We start from the raw sequence: 17,899 nt of genomic DNA, 5'->3' as shown, positions 1-17,899 counted from the left end.
ATATTTCAAAAAGGCAAAGTTTCATTTGTAAAAATTCGCTAATGATATAAACTACGCATTTATTTGAGACTCCTGTGATGTTAACTATCTCACTCAAATTCATTTTAAGGTCACATACTGTCTCGAATTTTCGTGATATTTTTTGGTGTTACTGCCTCTTGTGGCCTTCCTGTACTAATTGCGATTTTAAGTGCTCTAAGAGAAGGTGAGAGATTTTGATTTGATGAAGTGATCTCGTTAAAGATTTATCAACCCAAGAAGTAAGTTATAAACAAGTATGCAATATACGTTTATTAATATAATAATTTATTTTGTACTTAAATTCACATAATAAACTTGATACTTAAGTAAAAATACATAGACATATAACTTTACTGTCTAATCAATTTGTGTGATGGATGCTTCATCTGCGCTCGAGCAGCGACTGTTGTCGCCATCGGTACGATATTTAATGGAGTCGATAATTTCAACATCGATATCACGTTCACAATTATTACCAACTAAACTCGGACAGTTATCCACAGACGCACGTTCATCGGAGTCTTCACAATCAGGTTCGGATTTATTGTCATTGTCAAAGCTATTGGCATTGCCACCACCAACAGCTGCAGCTACGTTCGATGCGATCAGGTCTCGTGCTGCAAACTGGCTATAAAGTCGGGGTAACTGTTGTAACATATAACTAGCGCTGCTCTTAGTTAAGGGTTGGTTTTCTTTGGCTTCACCCAGATCGTAGTATTTGGTATAGTTTTCGAACTTACTAGCCATGGCGGTTGAGGTTAAATTGATCGCGTCAAGTGCATGTACAACGGCAGGTTTATTGTCGTTGCAACGTGGCACAGGTACAGTGAAAGCAGAGCCCTGGCGGTGTTTGTTCAACAAATTAACATTTGAGCAGTTACTACCGGTAGCCTCTGAATCGGCTGCCGCATTGTTGTCGTCGACGTTTGTGAGTGGCGATATATTCTCTTTTTTGCGGTCGTAAATATGACCTGAGACGCGTAGATCAATGAAGAAGTGCAGTGGATCGATGCCGTAAGGTGGGTAGAGTGGTGGATACCAAACTGGTGGCGGTGGTGGCAAAACCAAATCCTGTGGTGGCAAAGAAGCTGCAGGTGGAGTGTCCTGCAGCACAGCTTCGGCTGCGCCACCTCTTTCATTCCCACTCTTATTGAGAGCAGTTGCAGCTACAACTTCGGGAGTTGGAATACCGATAGTATCGCACTTGACAATCTTGACATCTGTCACATCTTTGGATTCGTTTTCTAATTTGCGATACTTATTGGCTAAGTGAAAATACGGTTTGTTTGTAAGCTCAAGTGGCTTCTCCAACCCCACTGCGGAGACGGTAGCATTGTTGTTCAACTGTTGTTGTTGTTGTTGCGTAAGGAGTTGCTGTTTCTCTTCCGCTTCTTTGCGTTCTCGCAAATGTTCATAGTAAGGACGATGATGCGCCCAAGTTCGTTTTCGCGGCCTTCGCGCCAACACCATCGACTGCTGCAGCTGTAGATTACGCGCATTCTCGTTGTTGCGCGCCTGCACCAAAGAGCGCAACATGTCACTAAAAAAAAAGTTGTTAGCACCCACTGGCGTTGAGTACAAGTAGGGAGGCGTGGCTGCCATCAGTCGACTAACAAAGTCTTGATTGCACATCTCATGAATATTCGACTTGCGCGGTGGCGCAGTGGATGTGGCATTCGTGGGCGAGCAAGACGCTGAGGAGGAGTTGGATATTGCCGTTTCCTTTGAGCATTTTTGCTGCTGTTGCTGCTGCTGCAAAAGCTGTTGACGTTGGTGCTGTTGTTGTTGTTGTTGTTGCTGCTGCTGCTTCTGCTGTTGCTGATGTTCCTCCGACATGACCGCTAGTCGAACAGCTGCAGTTTTAACAAGTTGAAGAGGGGGAGAGAAAAGAAAGTAGAATGTAATGTCTGCCTTCAGGAAAGAGCTGCAATTCTTAAGTATAGGAAATTCAAACACAGTAAGAAACAATAAGACAATGACATTTAAATGTTCTTCTCGTGTACTTTTCAGATTTGGTAGACAATAAATGGAAACCTGTCGACAATGCCCAACCATGCGTTTTGCATTTAGTCCCTAAACTGAAGAGCTTAACACTGAGTGCCGGAACAAAGCAGATTGTACATTAAGTTGTTTTTGATTTCAATAAAATGCGCCAAGAGATTTATGTACTTAGGATTGCACAAAGAAATTGGGGCATGGGATATGCGTGTAACTTGTCAAGTAGTTTTTTGATGCAAAGATTTTATCAGCATTTTGCCGACGGTGCTTTTGAGCACGAAATAAATACGAGCTAATATTAATTATATTCTAGTGAAATATTCTAATTGCTGAAATATCTTTAGTTTGCTTTATTAAATACAAAGTTTGTGCTGTAAAATTAAAAGTATATATTTTGTACCAACTGTCTTTCTATAGAAGCTCCAACGAAACGGACGACCGAAAAATCTTTGCTTGCATTCATAGAACCTTACTTAAAAACTAAGTTTTCGGTACAGAGAGGCAGCAAAATAAACCTCACTCCTCGTCTAACTGCCCAAAAGACATGAGCCCATCTTCAAAAAATACCTTATAGAGTATTTGTGAGCTCGGATGGAAGAATATAAGCTATCTCATCTTGTGAATTGGATTGGATCTGGTGTACAGTCTCGGTACCAATCAAATTCTTTTTTTGACGAAACTTTTGCTGTTATTAGCAAAACTTAAAAAAATTCAATATTTGCGTCACTTAAAAGACTTAAAATAACGAATAAATAACAGGAACTGAATATAGTCATGTGGATATATACGGTCGTCATTAGACCAATTCTGACATTTGGTGTTCTGGTATTAAATAGATAAAATAATATGCGGGGGTTACCGAGGTTATTAAGCCATGTCCGACTGACGCGATTAATATGCTCCAGTATCAATTTCCCATACGCGTATATATTCGGAAACTAGCAGCATGCTCTGATATACGAATAAGGGAATAATGCTCCCACGATTATATTTCAATAGTCACTTTTGGGTGAACTTGGCCTCTAGATGTGGATGAGGAAGAGGATAAGTAGGGGTTATCTATACTGAAGCTGCCGAGTTGCCAAATATTAATTCCAGCGTAGTCAACAATTGCAGGAAGGATTTAAGCTCACTGGCCAAATCCACTTGTCCATAATTTGGCTACCGGTCACAGGAATATTTTAGTCAACGAAAAGCTCACTAGTACGGCAAGCTAAGCCCCTTTAAGACGAATTCGAGGCGACACCAAATGATTTGAACGCAACGCCCGAACGAGAAAGCAAGGTTATATAAACATAGTATTGGCAAGATACATATGTAAATATGTATATACAACATTACTTAGAATCACTAACGGCTCCCGTTATTATAAGTTTTGTTTTAATTAATGTAGACGAAAATATAATATATGTACGCACATACGATATACATATATTCTGTCAAAAAAATATCGCGAATTCTTCATTTCCCCCCTCTCATTTCCCGCTTATTTGGAAGACAGGAAAATTTGTTTTCCTAGGTTGGTACAACTGTTCTTAATTATGATGCCAAAAATTAGCGCGATCTGTCAACCAGTGTGTTTACAGCAGCTGTTTATGTCAGCCGACCTCAGTAGTGTTTATCGAATTTTAAAATTTAAATTAACGTATTTGTGTTAAATTTTGGCCAAGTACTGAACAAATATCATTGAGCAAGCACCGTGTTCACCTGATTTAGCTCCCTGTGACTTTTACCTTTCTCCACACTGAAATATTCACATCGGGGAACACGCTTCGCCTCAATTGAATACATCAAAACAACATTCGACGCGAGAGCTAAAGGCCATCCCAGGAAGGACTTAACAAATTATTAAATACACAACATAATATGTACCAGTGGCGTAGCTACAACTTCGGGCGCCCGGGGCCAAGGATGTTCTGCGGCCCTCCTTTATCTAACTACCTACAAGTTTCATCGGTTCGAACAAAATGAATTTTTACAAAATTACGAACCTCAAAAGATTGAGTATATAAAATTTACAAAATTATTAGGAAAAACTCAATATCACAACTTTTAATTTACGTGATGTATAGCATCATATGTAGGCATTTTATATAATTCGGAATTAGAGAACAAAAAAAATTTTAATCATCGAAAATCGCTTTATTGTTTTTCAAAATATTCTCCATTAAGATTTATATACTTACGCATGCGTTTGAAACAAATTTCGAAACACTTTTGCCACTCTGATTGCATCAACCTCCTCTTTAGGGGTCGAAAAACGTTGACATATAGTTCATCTTTTCTGAACTGAAATAAAAAAGAAGACACTAGGTGCCAGTCAGAACTATTCGGCGGATGACTCATCAAATTGATGTTTTGAATACTCAAAAATGCAGTTGTTTCAGTCGAACACGTCTTCGCGGGTTAGTTTTCGTGATTTCTTGAAAGACTACAGATATGCTTGTGATGTTTACAGTTGTTCCAAAAAATCAGGCAACTATTTGCTAGGAAGTGCTTCGTGCGCAAAGGACTTCTGTTGGATTCGGCTCATTTAGAAACAGCCATGCAGTCGACTGATTTGATACGTATAAATCAACGTTTCATCAGCTCTTACTATACTATTTCATAGATGCGTTTCGAAACATAGATTTCTTTTTTTTTTAACATTTCTCCCAACAAATTAGCACCAGCCTTTTTTTGAGTGATCGACAAAGTGTGTGGGATCCAACGTGAAATATTTTTATAGTTGCCTAGCAGCCCTATTCGCATTTCCTCAATAAAGTCACCATCCTCACTATTGTGTTGCTGAGGCGATTTCAAAAGCACAAATTCTCACAATTTATTTACAAATTTGTGATGTCTGAAAGCAAACCTCACAATGCAAAATCGGTTGTGTTTGTGATTTTTGTGAGGGCATGAGAATAGGGCTGTAAGTTCATCGATGCACCGTTGCTGAGTTAATCCACATCGAAAATTGTAAAAAAATCGGGCGGAAATATTCGCGTATTAATTCCATTCTTTGACCGAGTTGAATATTTTAACTGTAAGCGACACATACCGCTTGTATGTAAATACGTTTTACATACTGAGAACGTAGGTATATCTTCAAAAATTTCCTACCTTACGATAAAGTTGTGGATGCTAGTTTGCAACACTATGATTGCCAAATCCCGAAATATAAAAGGCAACCTACGTATGTATGTATACTCATAAAAGTAATAATTATATATGTAGTATATACACTGACATCCTATTAGTTTCTAACTTGTTTATGGTAAATTTACTTCGTTAAACAACACAATTACAGTTTTTGGTCAAAGTTAGTTATTATTTCTAATTCAAATACCTGCGAAAACACAACTGCTCCACCTCATAATCATAACAAGATTTACTATAATTTTGAAAAACAAGAAACATTTTTAAAACTTTGACTGTAGTCGATCTGCGGATTCATTGGAATTCCGACATTCAGCGTACATTCGCAGTAGAGGGGCTGACGGGCCCAGTGCGAAATCAGTGTAAAGGGTTGCTAATAAGCACATGGCTGTAGTGAAGCTTGGTGGTTAAAAATACAAGTGCACTCGTTAAATTAAAACACTTTCCCGGCCGTCACCTGCAGTGTTGTATACATACATATATACGAGCGTATAGGTTATACTCGTATGTATAAGAGTATGCAATTTTGGGAGGTACGCCGCCTTGTGCTACATCAAAATGTTTTAATTCATTTAAATGCCGCTACGGGGGGGCTTGTGAGAGTGATGATTCGGCTGCTGATTGCTGATTGCCTGCCTTGACAACAACATTTTTCAGCAGGAGTATGAATGTGCGAATGTATGTTTTTTGGAGTCCTGTGCCATGCTGGTGTCGAAGCCAATCTGGCGCACTTGAGTGCTCTTCGCTCTTTTATTTTCGCATTTAAAAGTTTTTTATTGTTTTTTCATTTCGCTTTCAAAAATAAACTTTTGACGAACCGATGTCGTCTAACGAAATGTAACAGCAGCTGTAAAGCACTTCTCTTGATCCACGCATACCTCACACCCCTAGGTAGTGAGAACAGTAAATGTTTTAATTTGACAGTATCAACTGGCGGACGGTGGCACCGGTGTTGGGTGTGAAAGCTGCGCTAAGTTTAAATTAGATTATGCTAATTATGGTGGTAATCCAATGCGGTTGTTTGCGTGTGTACGGGCGGGTGAGCTGCGGCGGTGTGTAATGTACCCACCGCCGGTTGGCGCTATAATAAACCAATTCTCAGGCGGAATCAATTTGCATTTTGTGTTTCAATGATGGATGTGTGCCGGAGTTAGGCTCCCACTCGCCACTTTGCGTTACTAAAAGCCTTGCGAAGCCTCAATTTCAATTTGTTTTTACAGCGAAATGAAAAATCAACTTGTCCAACTTTTTTCATATAATAAATTTGGTAAAAGTTTATTCTTGCGCGCTTTATATTTCTTGCTGATTACCATTTGTAAAAGGCGCGACAAATAACTGGGAAGTTGTTGGCAGCTTCTCTGAAAAATGCGCAAACTGCAATAGTTTGTCTGAGTAAACCAATAAAACAAAGCTAAAGTTTTTGCGCTGCGGGCAATTAAAACCAGCAGCTTCGGTTTTCATATGAATAGAGTTTAAAGCGTTCAAATACACAGATAAACCAGTAATTTAAAGAAGCTCACTTTAATAGAAACGTACTTTGTTAAATTAAGAAACTAAAGTAAAACGTAAAGTAAATTTTGTCTATGGTTTTATGAAATTCGTATGCTTTTTAAGCAAAAAAATAATTGTTCGTTAGTTAAATCAACTAAAATGAAAAAGTAGCTCTCATTGATTATTTGCAAAGTCAGGAAGAAATGTTCAATTGACTTAGAACTTGAAGATGGTTCGGATAGCGTCTGAAATGTGCCTATAATATCTTTAAACAAGTCGTAAGTATTCAAAATATTACGATCATACTTCTAACCTTTTGTTTGAGAAATGATGGAGAGATTCGCCTGCTTGATCCGAATTGTAAGCCTTGGCATTAGATAGAGGTTGTGCCAGCATTGATAGCGGTATGTAAATATTGAGTAACATTGACCATTACTAGCCAATTTTATACAAATTTTGTAGGCATCAATTCAGTGTAATTATAATCATCAAACCCACTTACATGACACAAAATCCACTGTTTAGACAGGCGTTTTCTAAAATTCATACAAAAATCTCAAGATCAACGCAACAGAGTGGATAGCATTATTAATTCTTTGTTTTATGGAGGTTAAACAGTTATAATGTTCTAGTCAAAACTGAGTTTTAAGTTTATTATGGTTTCATTTAAAGAGCTTCTAACATCGAAAACCAATCGCGACCAAAAGTGACTTATCTTCTATACTTTTAAAACTTTTTGGTTGCATCCGAAATTGAGAAAAATTCCATTTTATTAATTTACAAAACGGCATTGAAATATACATATTTAAAAAAGAGTTTCTCTAAAAAATTAAGCATTAAAAAGACCCCGTTTTCCGTTTACGCCATCGACAATCAAAATAAATTAAATATGGACTTATCTGTACGAATCCCAAAATTCGTTATCATGCAAACGTTTCGAAATATTTCGCTTCGTAAGTGAGGCTTATTTCGTGATGTTTACGTTCTAAAATTAGCTGAAAGCAAAAGGTTCCGAATAATTTGATATGAACTTGTGCAATGCCAACTTCCTCCAACTCCCTAACGTTAGCGATATCGGATTTGCGGTGTTCCTTGAACTTCGACCCACTTTACTCTTAGCTTAGGGCGTGCAAATTTTTTTGGCCTTTCCTATTTATCAAAACTCCAACTTCAGGCATCTTTTTGAATTTAGAAAGAATGTGTTGAAAAATATTATGTGTTTTTTAAATATACTGCCTATTTCGCGAGTACTTTTGTTCTTTTGCTAATATTTGACGGGCGGAGCCTGTACATCTTGAGATATTTGTTTATTTACCATTTTTTGTTCCAAAATCACAGGACAAAATTTTTTAAAAAGTAATAAATTTTGACCCTACCCAAATAATAGCATCTATGTATGTATATCTAGTACCTACTAGATAATTTCATTTAAAGCGTTAAAAACTTAAGTGACCAATTTTTTTTTTGCCGTGAGATATTTAAATTTTTTGCAATGGTTATCAACACAATTGATTTAGAATCAAATAATAAACGAATAATATACATATCGCTCATTTCTGCAAGACCGGCATAAATCAAAAAACGTGATTTTTGAGTTAATGATGCAGAATTGTTCGTTATATCATACTTCATGTTGAGTGAAAAATTCATATGAATACCTCTTATATGCTCCGCTTGAGAAGAGAATATGATTCCTGCTTTCCGTGTAAGGTTGGAGTCAGTTGAAAACTTTTAACGCGTTTTCTGGCAAATCGATTTTTTTGACTTATGCCGGTCTTGCAGCAAATGAGCGATATGTATAAGATCCACATATTATTGCTTAGAATAAAAACTGAAATAGTTCAAGGGAAAAGTCACTTCAAAGTAAGTGCTCGTTTTTTTGGTTCACTAAGATAGATGCAGATGTATTATAAGTAGTCTTTAGCGGTAGCTTGCGTAAAAATGTTACACATGATGGAACTTATTAAATGCTCTTTGGTAATCTCCAGTTTGAAAATAGGAAAAACCGCACCACCTTTACTTCCCATAAAACAACATATTGGTCAATCAGCTTTTTTTTAATCTAATATACTATAAGCTGACAATATTGTCATTATCGTTTATTGCTATGCCATACCGTAGTTCATTCATTTAATTATACCTTCCCATATACCCAATATAAACATTTTTATACTATCGTAACATGTTGCTACAGAGCACAAAGGTTTTTCTCACCCACAAAACACCTTAAAGCGAAAACGTATAAGTACTACCATGACTAAACACTAAATTAAGATATAAAACTCTAATTTGGCACACTACCTCGCAGTACCAAGGGGCACTTGTGAGCAAAAAATTTTGTTTATTTTACATATTTGCTAACCACTAAAGCTACAATAACCAAACTCGCTTAAGACAATTCTTATAAGAACTATTACCGGCACTGTGAAAATGGATGATAACCCCGCTGACTTCCCATATAATCCATAACCTAAATACGCCAGAGACATTAAATTTTACTCCCGAGATGGTGTGAGAGTCGTTTAAATTATCCAGGGTAAAAATTGAGCGATGGGCGTGGCACCGCCCTCTTTCAGGTAAAATCACATATCTCGATACGTAGCATTCCTCTCATATTCTCATGTTACAGTATGAAAATGGGCGAAATCGGACTACATGGGTTTTTTCTATGGCTTTTAATAAGATGTCTTCTAACTATCAATTTCCTCCTACTTCCCATTTTATAACTTAATACAATATTAGCTACGTCACTGTTACAGTGTGAAAATTTTATTATCTCTCAAAAACTTTCACTTTTCAGTATACAAATCAAGAATCAATTAATATATCTGGATAAAACTTTGCACGAGGTGTGCCACCTTATGACCAAAAATTGCCCAATTCCGACCAAAACTGATCAAGCCCTTAGGTACTGAAGGCACAGTGCTTATAGTTGACTTTTTACCGAAAATATCGGTCAATGTGTGAGATATATAAATGAAATTCAGAGAGAATCTTTTCCTGATAGTAGTAAGTATGTGTGTTACAAATGGATTGAATATTGTCAATATTTCCCTTTAGCCCCCATATACCTAATATACAGATTTTCGAACTACCGGTTCGGTAATCTGTTCATTATCTCATCTAATAACGAAATTCTATTTTAATTCTTACATATCATATCCATCTTTACTTACATTGTACTAAGTATTCGTGTGCCTTTTGTTTTTTTTTTCTTAGTTGTAAGTAATTATAACATCATTATACGTACATAAATCTATGAAAAACTTAATAAATAGACTGCATTAAAAACAAATATTTCAGAAAAAAATTTATAACCATGAAACTGTACAAAAAATTAATTTTTTTACATAATTTATAATATTTATAAGAATAATAAGTATTATTCTGATTGTAACCTAAAGAAACTCCAACCTTTCTAGATTCTTGAAAACTTTAAGAAGCCTAATAGGAGTAGAAATTTTTTCATTGCCAGATTGCAATTAGTCAGGAGCTGATTAGTTAGTTTATTTACTAATAAAAGTGTTTGCATGTCATCCACCCCGTAGGAAGAACGTCTAGCCACAATCCGCATCAAAGCGATGATTTGCGCGCACGCCCCGACGGAAGAGAATGACGATGTGACCAAGACAAGTCAAAAGCCACCAACCAGATCGATCATGTTGTGATAGACGGAAGACACGTCTACAATGTTTTAGACGTGCGTATGCTCCGAGGTCCTAGCGACGACTCGGACCACTATTTTGTTGAAGCAAAGATATGCAAAAAACGCAAGGAAGATTCGACGTCGAGAAGCTGCAATCACAACAGACAGCCGAACGGTTTTCTACTCGACTTAGCTTTCGGAAAGTGCAAAAGAACAGCTGGTACGATGATTAGCCTAACTCGCAACGTTGCGGGATGGGATGCATACCGAGAGTTGAAAAGGGAAGCGAGACGCATTTGCAGCCAAAAAAAGAGAGAGACCGAAATGCATGAGTACGAAGAACTTAAAAAGCTGGCCGACAGGGGTAATGCTCGAAAATTCTACGAAAAGATGAGGCGACTAACCGAAGGTTTCAAGACCAGAGCATACCCTTGTAGAACCCTCAGAGGCGAACTAGTGTCTGATGCTAAATACTAAAATTAATGAGGGAACACTTCTCCAGCCTGCTGAATGGCAGTGAAAATATACTCGATGACGATGGACCTGACGTTCCATTGCCCGAACATGAAGAAGCTCGAATAGCGATTACCCGTCTGAAGAGCAACAAAGCGGCGGGGGACGAAAGATTGCCGGCCGAGCTATTCAAAAGCGGCGAGGAAGAACTGAAAAGGTGCATGTATCAGCTTCTTTGTAGAATATGGTCGGATGAAAGCATGCCCAACGATTGGAATTTAAGTGTGCTATGCCTAATACACTAAAAGAGAGACCACACCACCCCTTCGTCGATTTTAAAGCTGCTTTCGACCGCACGAAAAGGAGCTACCTTAATGCCGCGGTCTGAATTTGGTATCCCCGCAAAACTAATACGGCTGTGTAAACTGAGGTTGTGCAATACAAAAATCTCCTTCAGGATCGCAAGACAAGGGAACTCCCTTTCATGCGACTTCTTCAATCTGCTCTTGGAGAAAATAATTCGAGCTGCAGAACTAAATAGTGAAGGTACTATCTAAGAGTGTACAACTGCCGGTGTACGACGATGACATCGATATCATTGGCCTCAACAACCGAGCCGTTAGTTCTACTTTCTCCAGCATGGATAAGGAAGCGAAACAAATATGTCTTGTAGCGATCGAGAGCAAAACGAAATATTTCCTGTAATCAAACAAACAGCCGTCATCCTCGCGATTAGACTCCCACGTCACTTTTGACAGTTATAACTTCGAAATCGTAGATAAGTTCGTCAATCTTGGAACCAGTATTAACACCAACAATAATGTCAGCGTCGAAATCCAACGCAGAATAATTATTGCCAACAGGTACTACTTCGGACTCTGTAGGTAATTGATGACAACATCAGATGAGTCGACGTTACGAGTTTTCGAGAGAAAGATTCTGCGGAAGATTTATGGTCCTTTGCGCATTGATCACGGCGAATTTCGCATTCGATGGAACGATGAGCTGTAAGAGATATACGAAGAGAAGCCTTCCACGCCGTTGGAAAGGCCAGATGGAGTAGGACATGGCTTCGCTTGGAATCTAAAATTGGCGTCACATAGCAAAACGGAGAAACGACTGGCGCGCTGTTGTTAATTCGGCTATAATCGCGTAAGCGGTGTCTATGCAAGTAAAGAAGAAGAAGAAGTTTGCAGCTCACTCTTCCGATTTTCCTGCATATACATCAAGATTTAGATACATAAATTTGATTTTAAAAAAATATATTTTTTACTTTTTTATTATATCTCTGAAACAAAGCGCTTTTATAGCATGAGCGTTCAGATTCCTTTTGACAGAGATTTAGTTTCCTACACTTTTCCATTGGAATTTTTTCGTTAACTAATGTTTTTTTTTTTAAATTGTGGGAAAAACGTCAAAATTTAGAGCTTAGATTATCAGTGAATTTTTCTTTAACATAAAAGCAAAATTTTCATGTGTCCGCGAAAAAATAAAAAAATTAAATATGACACCCTAGTATATATCGATATAAAATTTTGAGCTTCTTAGCAGTCTTTAATCGAATCGCAACTAATGCACTTTAACCCTATCAAAACGAAGAAAAGAACTACTAGAAACCAAGAAGAAAACTCACCCGAAAATCGACTTGTTGCTGGCCCTAGCGTATCTCTGGTTCGAAACTTTCGTTGGTCATGTGCTTCTCGCTTTTTTTTGGTTTAAAACTGGTGGACTGTTTCTGTTGAAGTTTACTTTGCTCATATTATAAAATTTACTGATATAAAAGAAAATTTTATATTCATGTGTCTGCGTGGGTATCAGTGAGTACATCCATACAGTTTTATTGGCTTATATACGCTTTAAATATTTCGTTTATTCGAGAATGGTTGAAAATCCACATTCGCTTGATTGATTTCACCCCGCATAAATCAATTTATGTATGTATGTATATTTAAAAACGATTTCAACAAAGCTTATATGTGTGTACTTAACCCGTAAACAAGCGCATCGCAACCATTATGGTATAAGATAATTACGAGCAACATTACCATCGACGAACCTTTCGGCCCTTAACTGCTGTAGTAATCATGTGTGCGATGAGCGGCTGAAAACGGACGGACATAACTGCCAGTTAACATCCCTTAAAACATACCTACATTAGTATTTTGCGATTTGTAAGGCCATCTGTAGTCAGAGGTGATAGATCCTTGTTTGTGACACATTTGTTCACATACTCGTATAAGTATCATGGGCCCTTCATCTGCGAATACGAACATACACATACATACTTACATACGAGTATATTATATTTAAGTCATTGTGACTCTAGTACTCGTAGACCTGAGGCGCGAGGGACCGTCGCATTTGACTGTGAATTAAATTTATGTGCCACTTGTGGCTTTCGGCGCTTCGCACTTTACCCTTACCAATATTGTCATTACTATGACCGTTAACAGAGGATGTTAGCGATAGCTGGTAAATTGTTTGATGTATGACATGGTGTGGCATGTGGCAAATAAAGTCATACGTGCGTACACATCTGTGTATGACTCGCAGACGTGACAATAATTTAAGCACAGTTGTGTGGGTCCAACAAGTTCACATATCACCTTAAACAAATACTATTTAGGTATGAACCACATCCGTTAATAATAATGTATGCTGTAATGGAGTTGAGTGCGATGTGTAATTGATTTACTCAATAAGTGTTAACTTAAAACGTAAGAGTATTTGTTGCGTAGCATGTTAAGGCTTCTTGAGGCGATTTGACGGAAAAAAAATTATTTATACAAATTTCATGGCTGTAAAATCATCTCCATATTTGCAAAAAATTATATAATTGGCTGAGACCAGTGTTGCGAATTTTCTATTAAAAATATTTTGGATTAAAAGTTAGATTGTTGAGTTAGTTAGTTGATCTCAACATTGGAAAATTTAATTTTTTATTCAAGATGTCCGGAGTTTCCAAAATGAATTTTTAATTTATATACCAAGATGTCGATTTAGTTTTAATCCGGTTTGTGCGGTTTAACAATTTTTGAAGCCGTATTAGAGAAATTTCTATCGTTTTTAATCTCGTATTTGATTGGCTGCAACTTTAGGTATCCCAACTAATCAGTTATATGACATTTTACTCTGTTAAATTAATGTAAACGGAATCGAGTAATCATTTTGAGTAGTAGTTCAGTGCATCCCACAACAATACCTGCAAGAATGGGTTTTCGAGACATTTCTCAAAGTTCTTGTTCTTTAATGGCAAACCGGCTTACGCGGTTATAGCTGAGTTAACAACAGCGCGCCAGTCGTTTCTTCTTTTCGCTGTTTGGCGCCAATTGGGGATTCCAAGCGAAGCCAGGTCCTTCTCCACCTGGTCTTTTCAACGTAGGGTAGGTCTTTCTCTGTTTTCCCCGGCGGGTATTGTGTCGAATACTTTCAGAGCTGGAATGTTTTCATCCATACGGACAACATGGCCTAGACAGCGTAACCGCTGCTGTCTTTTAATCTGCTGTACAGCTCATCGTTCCATGAATTGCGATATTCGCCGTTGCCAATGCGCAAAGGACCATAAATCTTGCACAGAACCTTTCTTTTGAAAACTCGTAACGTCGACTCATCAGATGTTATCATCGTCCATGCCTCTGAACCATATACATAGCAGGACGGGAATAATGAGTGACTTATCGAGTTTGGTTTTATTCGCCGAGAGAGGACTTTACTTCTCAATTGCCTTTTCAGTCCGAAGTAGTACCTGTTGGCAAGGTTATTCTACGTTGGATTTCGCGGCTGGCATTGTTGTTGGTGTTAATAGTGGTTCCAAGATAGACGAAATTATCTACGACTTCGAAGTTATGGCTGTCAATAGTGACATGTTTGCTTGATGGCAGGAGATATTTCGTCGTGCCCTTGTTCACTACCAGACCCATTTGTTTCTCTTCCTTATCCAGTCGGGAGAAAGCATAACTAACGGCACGGATGTGTAGGCCAATGATATCAATATCATCGGCGCACGCCAGCATCTGTGCACTCTCATAAAAGATTCTTTCTCTATTAAGTTCTGCAGATTAAAGAAGTCCCACGATACTGAGTTGCCTTGTCTGAAACCTCGTTTGGTATCGAACGGCTAGGAGAGGTCCGTTATGATCCTGACGAAGTTTTTGGTATCAACGTCTATTTACACAGCAGTATTATCAAAAGTTGGTTATGTAAAAATCACCGGAAGCAGAACTTCGAACTTGATTCAAAGAATGTCAAAAAGTATCTAAAAGCTCACAATGCTATGACGGTCACGCATACCATTTGATTTTATAATGGTTAAACCTATTTCAGATTGCTTTCTGTCTAACACAAATAAACATTATTCTCTATAAAACTATTTAATATCTTACATGGTGTAGATCCAAGAGTTTTAACAGTAGTAATTAGGTGCACAAAACTCTTTGAAAATGTGAACAGTTGAATACAGTGAGTCAAGTATTTATTAGTTTTATAAGCGGTGGAATGGAATGAAGGTCAACGATTTTACAGAACGGTAGTGAACTTACTCTTACGTCGTTTTGTACATGGTTTAATGTCCCTTGCCACTTTTTTATTTAAAAACTTATGGGACTCATAAAAATTTTTAGTGCCCTTACTTAACTTAACGATATGAACAGTTAGTCCAAAAATTATGTGAAAATAATATTGGTTGAAATGTTTTATAATTTTTGGCTTAGCCAAAGCGAAATAAGTATATCTAAGTTAAAGATATCAGGTAAATATTCGCAAAAATAAATTTGACACCTGTCTCAATTCAATTTGTATAGAGAAATGCCACGCGGTATAAAATTCACTATTGAGAAGCAACCCCAAATACTGGCATTCAAAGAAACTGAAAGAACCCTACGAAAAATTGCCACAAGGATTAAAATGAATAAGAATACGATCGATCGAAAATTTGCTGAAGGATCCCAAAAACTATGGTAAATGACCTCGAAGAGGCTGATCAACTTTAATAAAAGCAAGGGTAATTCGAAAGATCAGGCATTTGTCGGTTAATAAGAACAAAAAATTGCCACAAGGATGAAAAGAATAAGAATGCGATCGATCGAAAATTTTCCAAATTCTTTCAATCGATATGAAAAAAGAAGTGCTAAACTTAGACTTTTGCGGAGGTAAAAGCTGACGCGAATTGAGTTTGCTGAGAAGTACATTTTTTGGAACACCGAGTAGCAATCTTCATATTTAGTGACGAGAAAAAGTTCAATTTAGATGGACACGATGGTTTTCAGTAACTCTACCGTTACATTTATCCTTAAAAAGAATTCCGATTCGTTAGAAGCTTTCAAGAAGAATACCTTATGGGCCACATTTAGACATCACGGAAAGACTCAAGATTGTTTTGTGTCCCATAAAATGAACTCAGAAAAATACTTAGAGCTTCGGAAAAGGGTTAGTGGAGATTGGTGACCAATTTTAGGGTGAAACGCGGACTTTCCATCACCATAACGCGCCAATCCAAAGAGCTGTACCTATTCGAGGATTTTTGGAAAGCAAAAATATTTAGGTATTGGAATGGCCTAAACTCCATCGAAAATCTATGGGAAGTAGCCAATAACGGTTGTATGAATATTAGAGTGATTCAAAAAAAACTTTTTTTTCGTTTCGAGATATTCATCGTCAAACATCAATGCATATTAAGGTGGACAAAAAAAAAATTTTTTTTTTTTCGTTTGATACTCTGAAAAATAGGTTTCTAGACACCTCTAAGAAAGCCTCTCCAAAAACCTTATTCATAATGATTTTTTTCATTGAGTTATAAAATTCATAAGAAATAAAAAAATTTCCCAAAAATAATCAAACTTCAACCGTTAATATCTTTTAAACGGTTGGGTTTACAAAAAAATCATCATAGACCTTTTTTGTAGAGCATTCAATTTCCTACAAAATCTAAGGAACAAGATATTTTTTCAAGTTGTTGGAAACGAGATATATATATTTTTCTATCTGATGATAAGAAAAAATAGAAAACTGTATGTAGGAGGACCTTCCCGTTACAATTAAAAACTCATGTTTGGAGAGGCTTTCTTAGAGGTGTCTAAGAACCTATTTTTCCAAGTACGAAACGAAAAAAAAAAAAATTTTTTTTTGAATCACTCTAATGAATATAATATGTTTATAAAATGTACGGTACTTGTTCTAAGTTAAATAATTTCGCGTTTACGCCTTGTGTAGTTACCTTCGAAGGTTTGGTATTTTCTTCCGATTAGTGATTGATATTACTAAATAATAAGTCCGTCCCAGCAGGTGATGACCATACATTCAATCACCTCAGCTACGACAGTTCTCTTATTTTATTTTTTAGAATTATCTCAAATTTATTTTTGAATACTTAAGCATTTGTAATCACAGTAAGACAGTTTTCATTGCTTTCTACTCTTTTATATACATAAATATGGACATATATTGCGTGAATATTTGATTAATATTTTTGCCACAGGAAGTTTTACTAAAAATTGAACAACAAAATTGCCAATTTTAATTATCACGATCAATTAGACGATGTATTTTATTTATTTATGTAATATTTGTGTTCTCCAATATTCAAAGATATAATTTTATTTTAGTTTTAATTTCAATTGTATTACAAGTTTTAATTAACGCACGACACGAAAGTATAATATTCCACGCAATGCAATAACGCCATTAACTCAAATATCACTAACTACCGCTAACGATGACAGTTAAAAATCAAATGAGTTGGACTACGGCTGAAAATTTAAAAATTATGAAAAACGTGCAAAACGTGCAAAACGCGCGCCATACATGCCGCTGCCAATAGGCAAAGCGTCCGCTGCGAAAGAAAAGCCGAGTCGAGCAATCGGCAACGGACGCTGCTACCAAGCCGCAAAACCACCCTTAAAGCACAGCGGAAGGCGCAAACTAAAAGCACAAAAAGGCTGCAACAGCATCCAGCTGTAACAATGACTAACAGTGGCTTCGTGTGTGGAGGAGTTGGTGGTTGCAATGACAATAACAGAATCACAGCAGCAAAAGCAATAACAAGAACAACTAGGTACTATATATTGGTGCGGCAAGTATCATTGAAGAAATCAACGCATCAACACAATCGCTGCAACAGCACCATTGGTTGTATAGGAGACTCCACAGAATCTGAGT

General features: G+C 37.1%; 1 protein-coding gene and 1 long non-coding RNA gene across 3 annotated transcripts; one reads left to right on the top strand and one right to left on the bottom strand.

Annotated features, from left to right (window-relative positions):
* Window positions 1-285: 285 nt before the first annotated feature.
* On the bottom strand, window positions 286-17,612 carry LOC126759431 (probable basic-leucine zipper transcription factor R). 2 transcript variants are annotated; one of them, XM_050474224.1, is made up of 2 exons: window positions 16,959-17,612; window positions 286-1,874 (listed from the first exon to the last, which is right to left on the bottom strand). In XM_050474224.1, the coding sequence occupies exon 2, from the start codon at window positions 1,855-1,857 to the stop codon at window positions 379-381; it is 1,479 nt and encodes a 492-aa protein (XP_050330181.1). In that variant the 5' UTR covers window positions 1,858-1,874; window positions 16,959-17,612; the 3' UTR covers window positions 286-378. The 2 variants fall into 2 exon arrangements, with proteins under 2 accessions (XP_050330181.1, XP_050330182.1); XM_050474225.1 differs by lacking the exon at window positions 16,959-17,612 and adding an exon at window positions 12,381-12,482.
* On the top strand, window positions 1,861-2,185 carry LOC126759506 (uncharacterized). The gene is made up of 2 exons (XR_007667009.1): window positions 1,861-1,958; window positions 2,032-2,185. It is a non-coding gene; the product is annotated as an uncharacterized LOC126759506 (long non-coding RNA).
* Window positions 17,613-17,899: the final 287 nt, after the last annotated feature.

The sequence above is a fragment of the Bactrocera neohumeralis genome, chromosome 5, assembly GCF_024586455.1.
Source record: "Bactrocera neohumeralis isolate Rockhampton chromosome 5, APGP_CSIRO_Bneo_wtdbg2-racon-allhic-juicebox.fasta_v2, whole genome shotgun sequence".
Taxonomy (NCBI): domain Eukaryota; kingdom Metazoa; phylum Arthropoda; class Insecta; order Diptera; family Tephritidae; genus Bactrocera; species Bactrocera neohumeralis.
The sequence above is the reverse complement of the archived record's forward strand: the minus strand, read 5'-3'. Positions and strand labels throughout refer to the sequence as shown.

Bases quoted from the DNA above. Each gene is read 5' to 3' on its own strand.
- LOC126759431 (XM_050474224.1), bottom strand. From the start codon at position 1,857: ATGTCGGAGGAACATCAGCAACAGCAGAAGCAGCAGCAGCAACAACAA.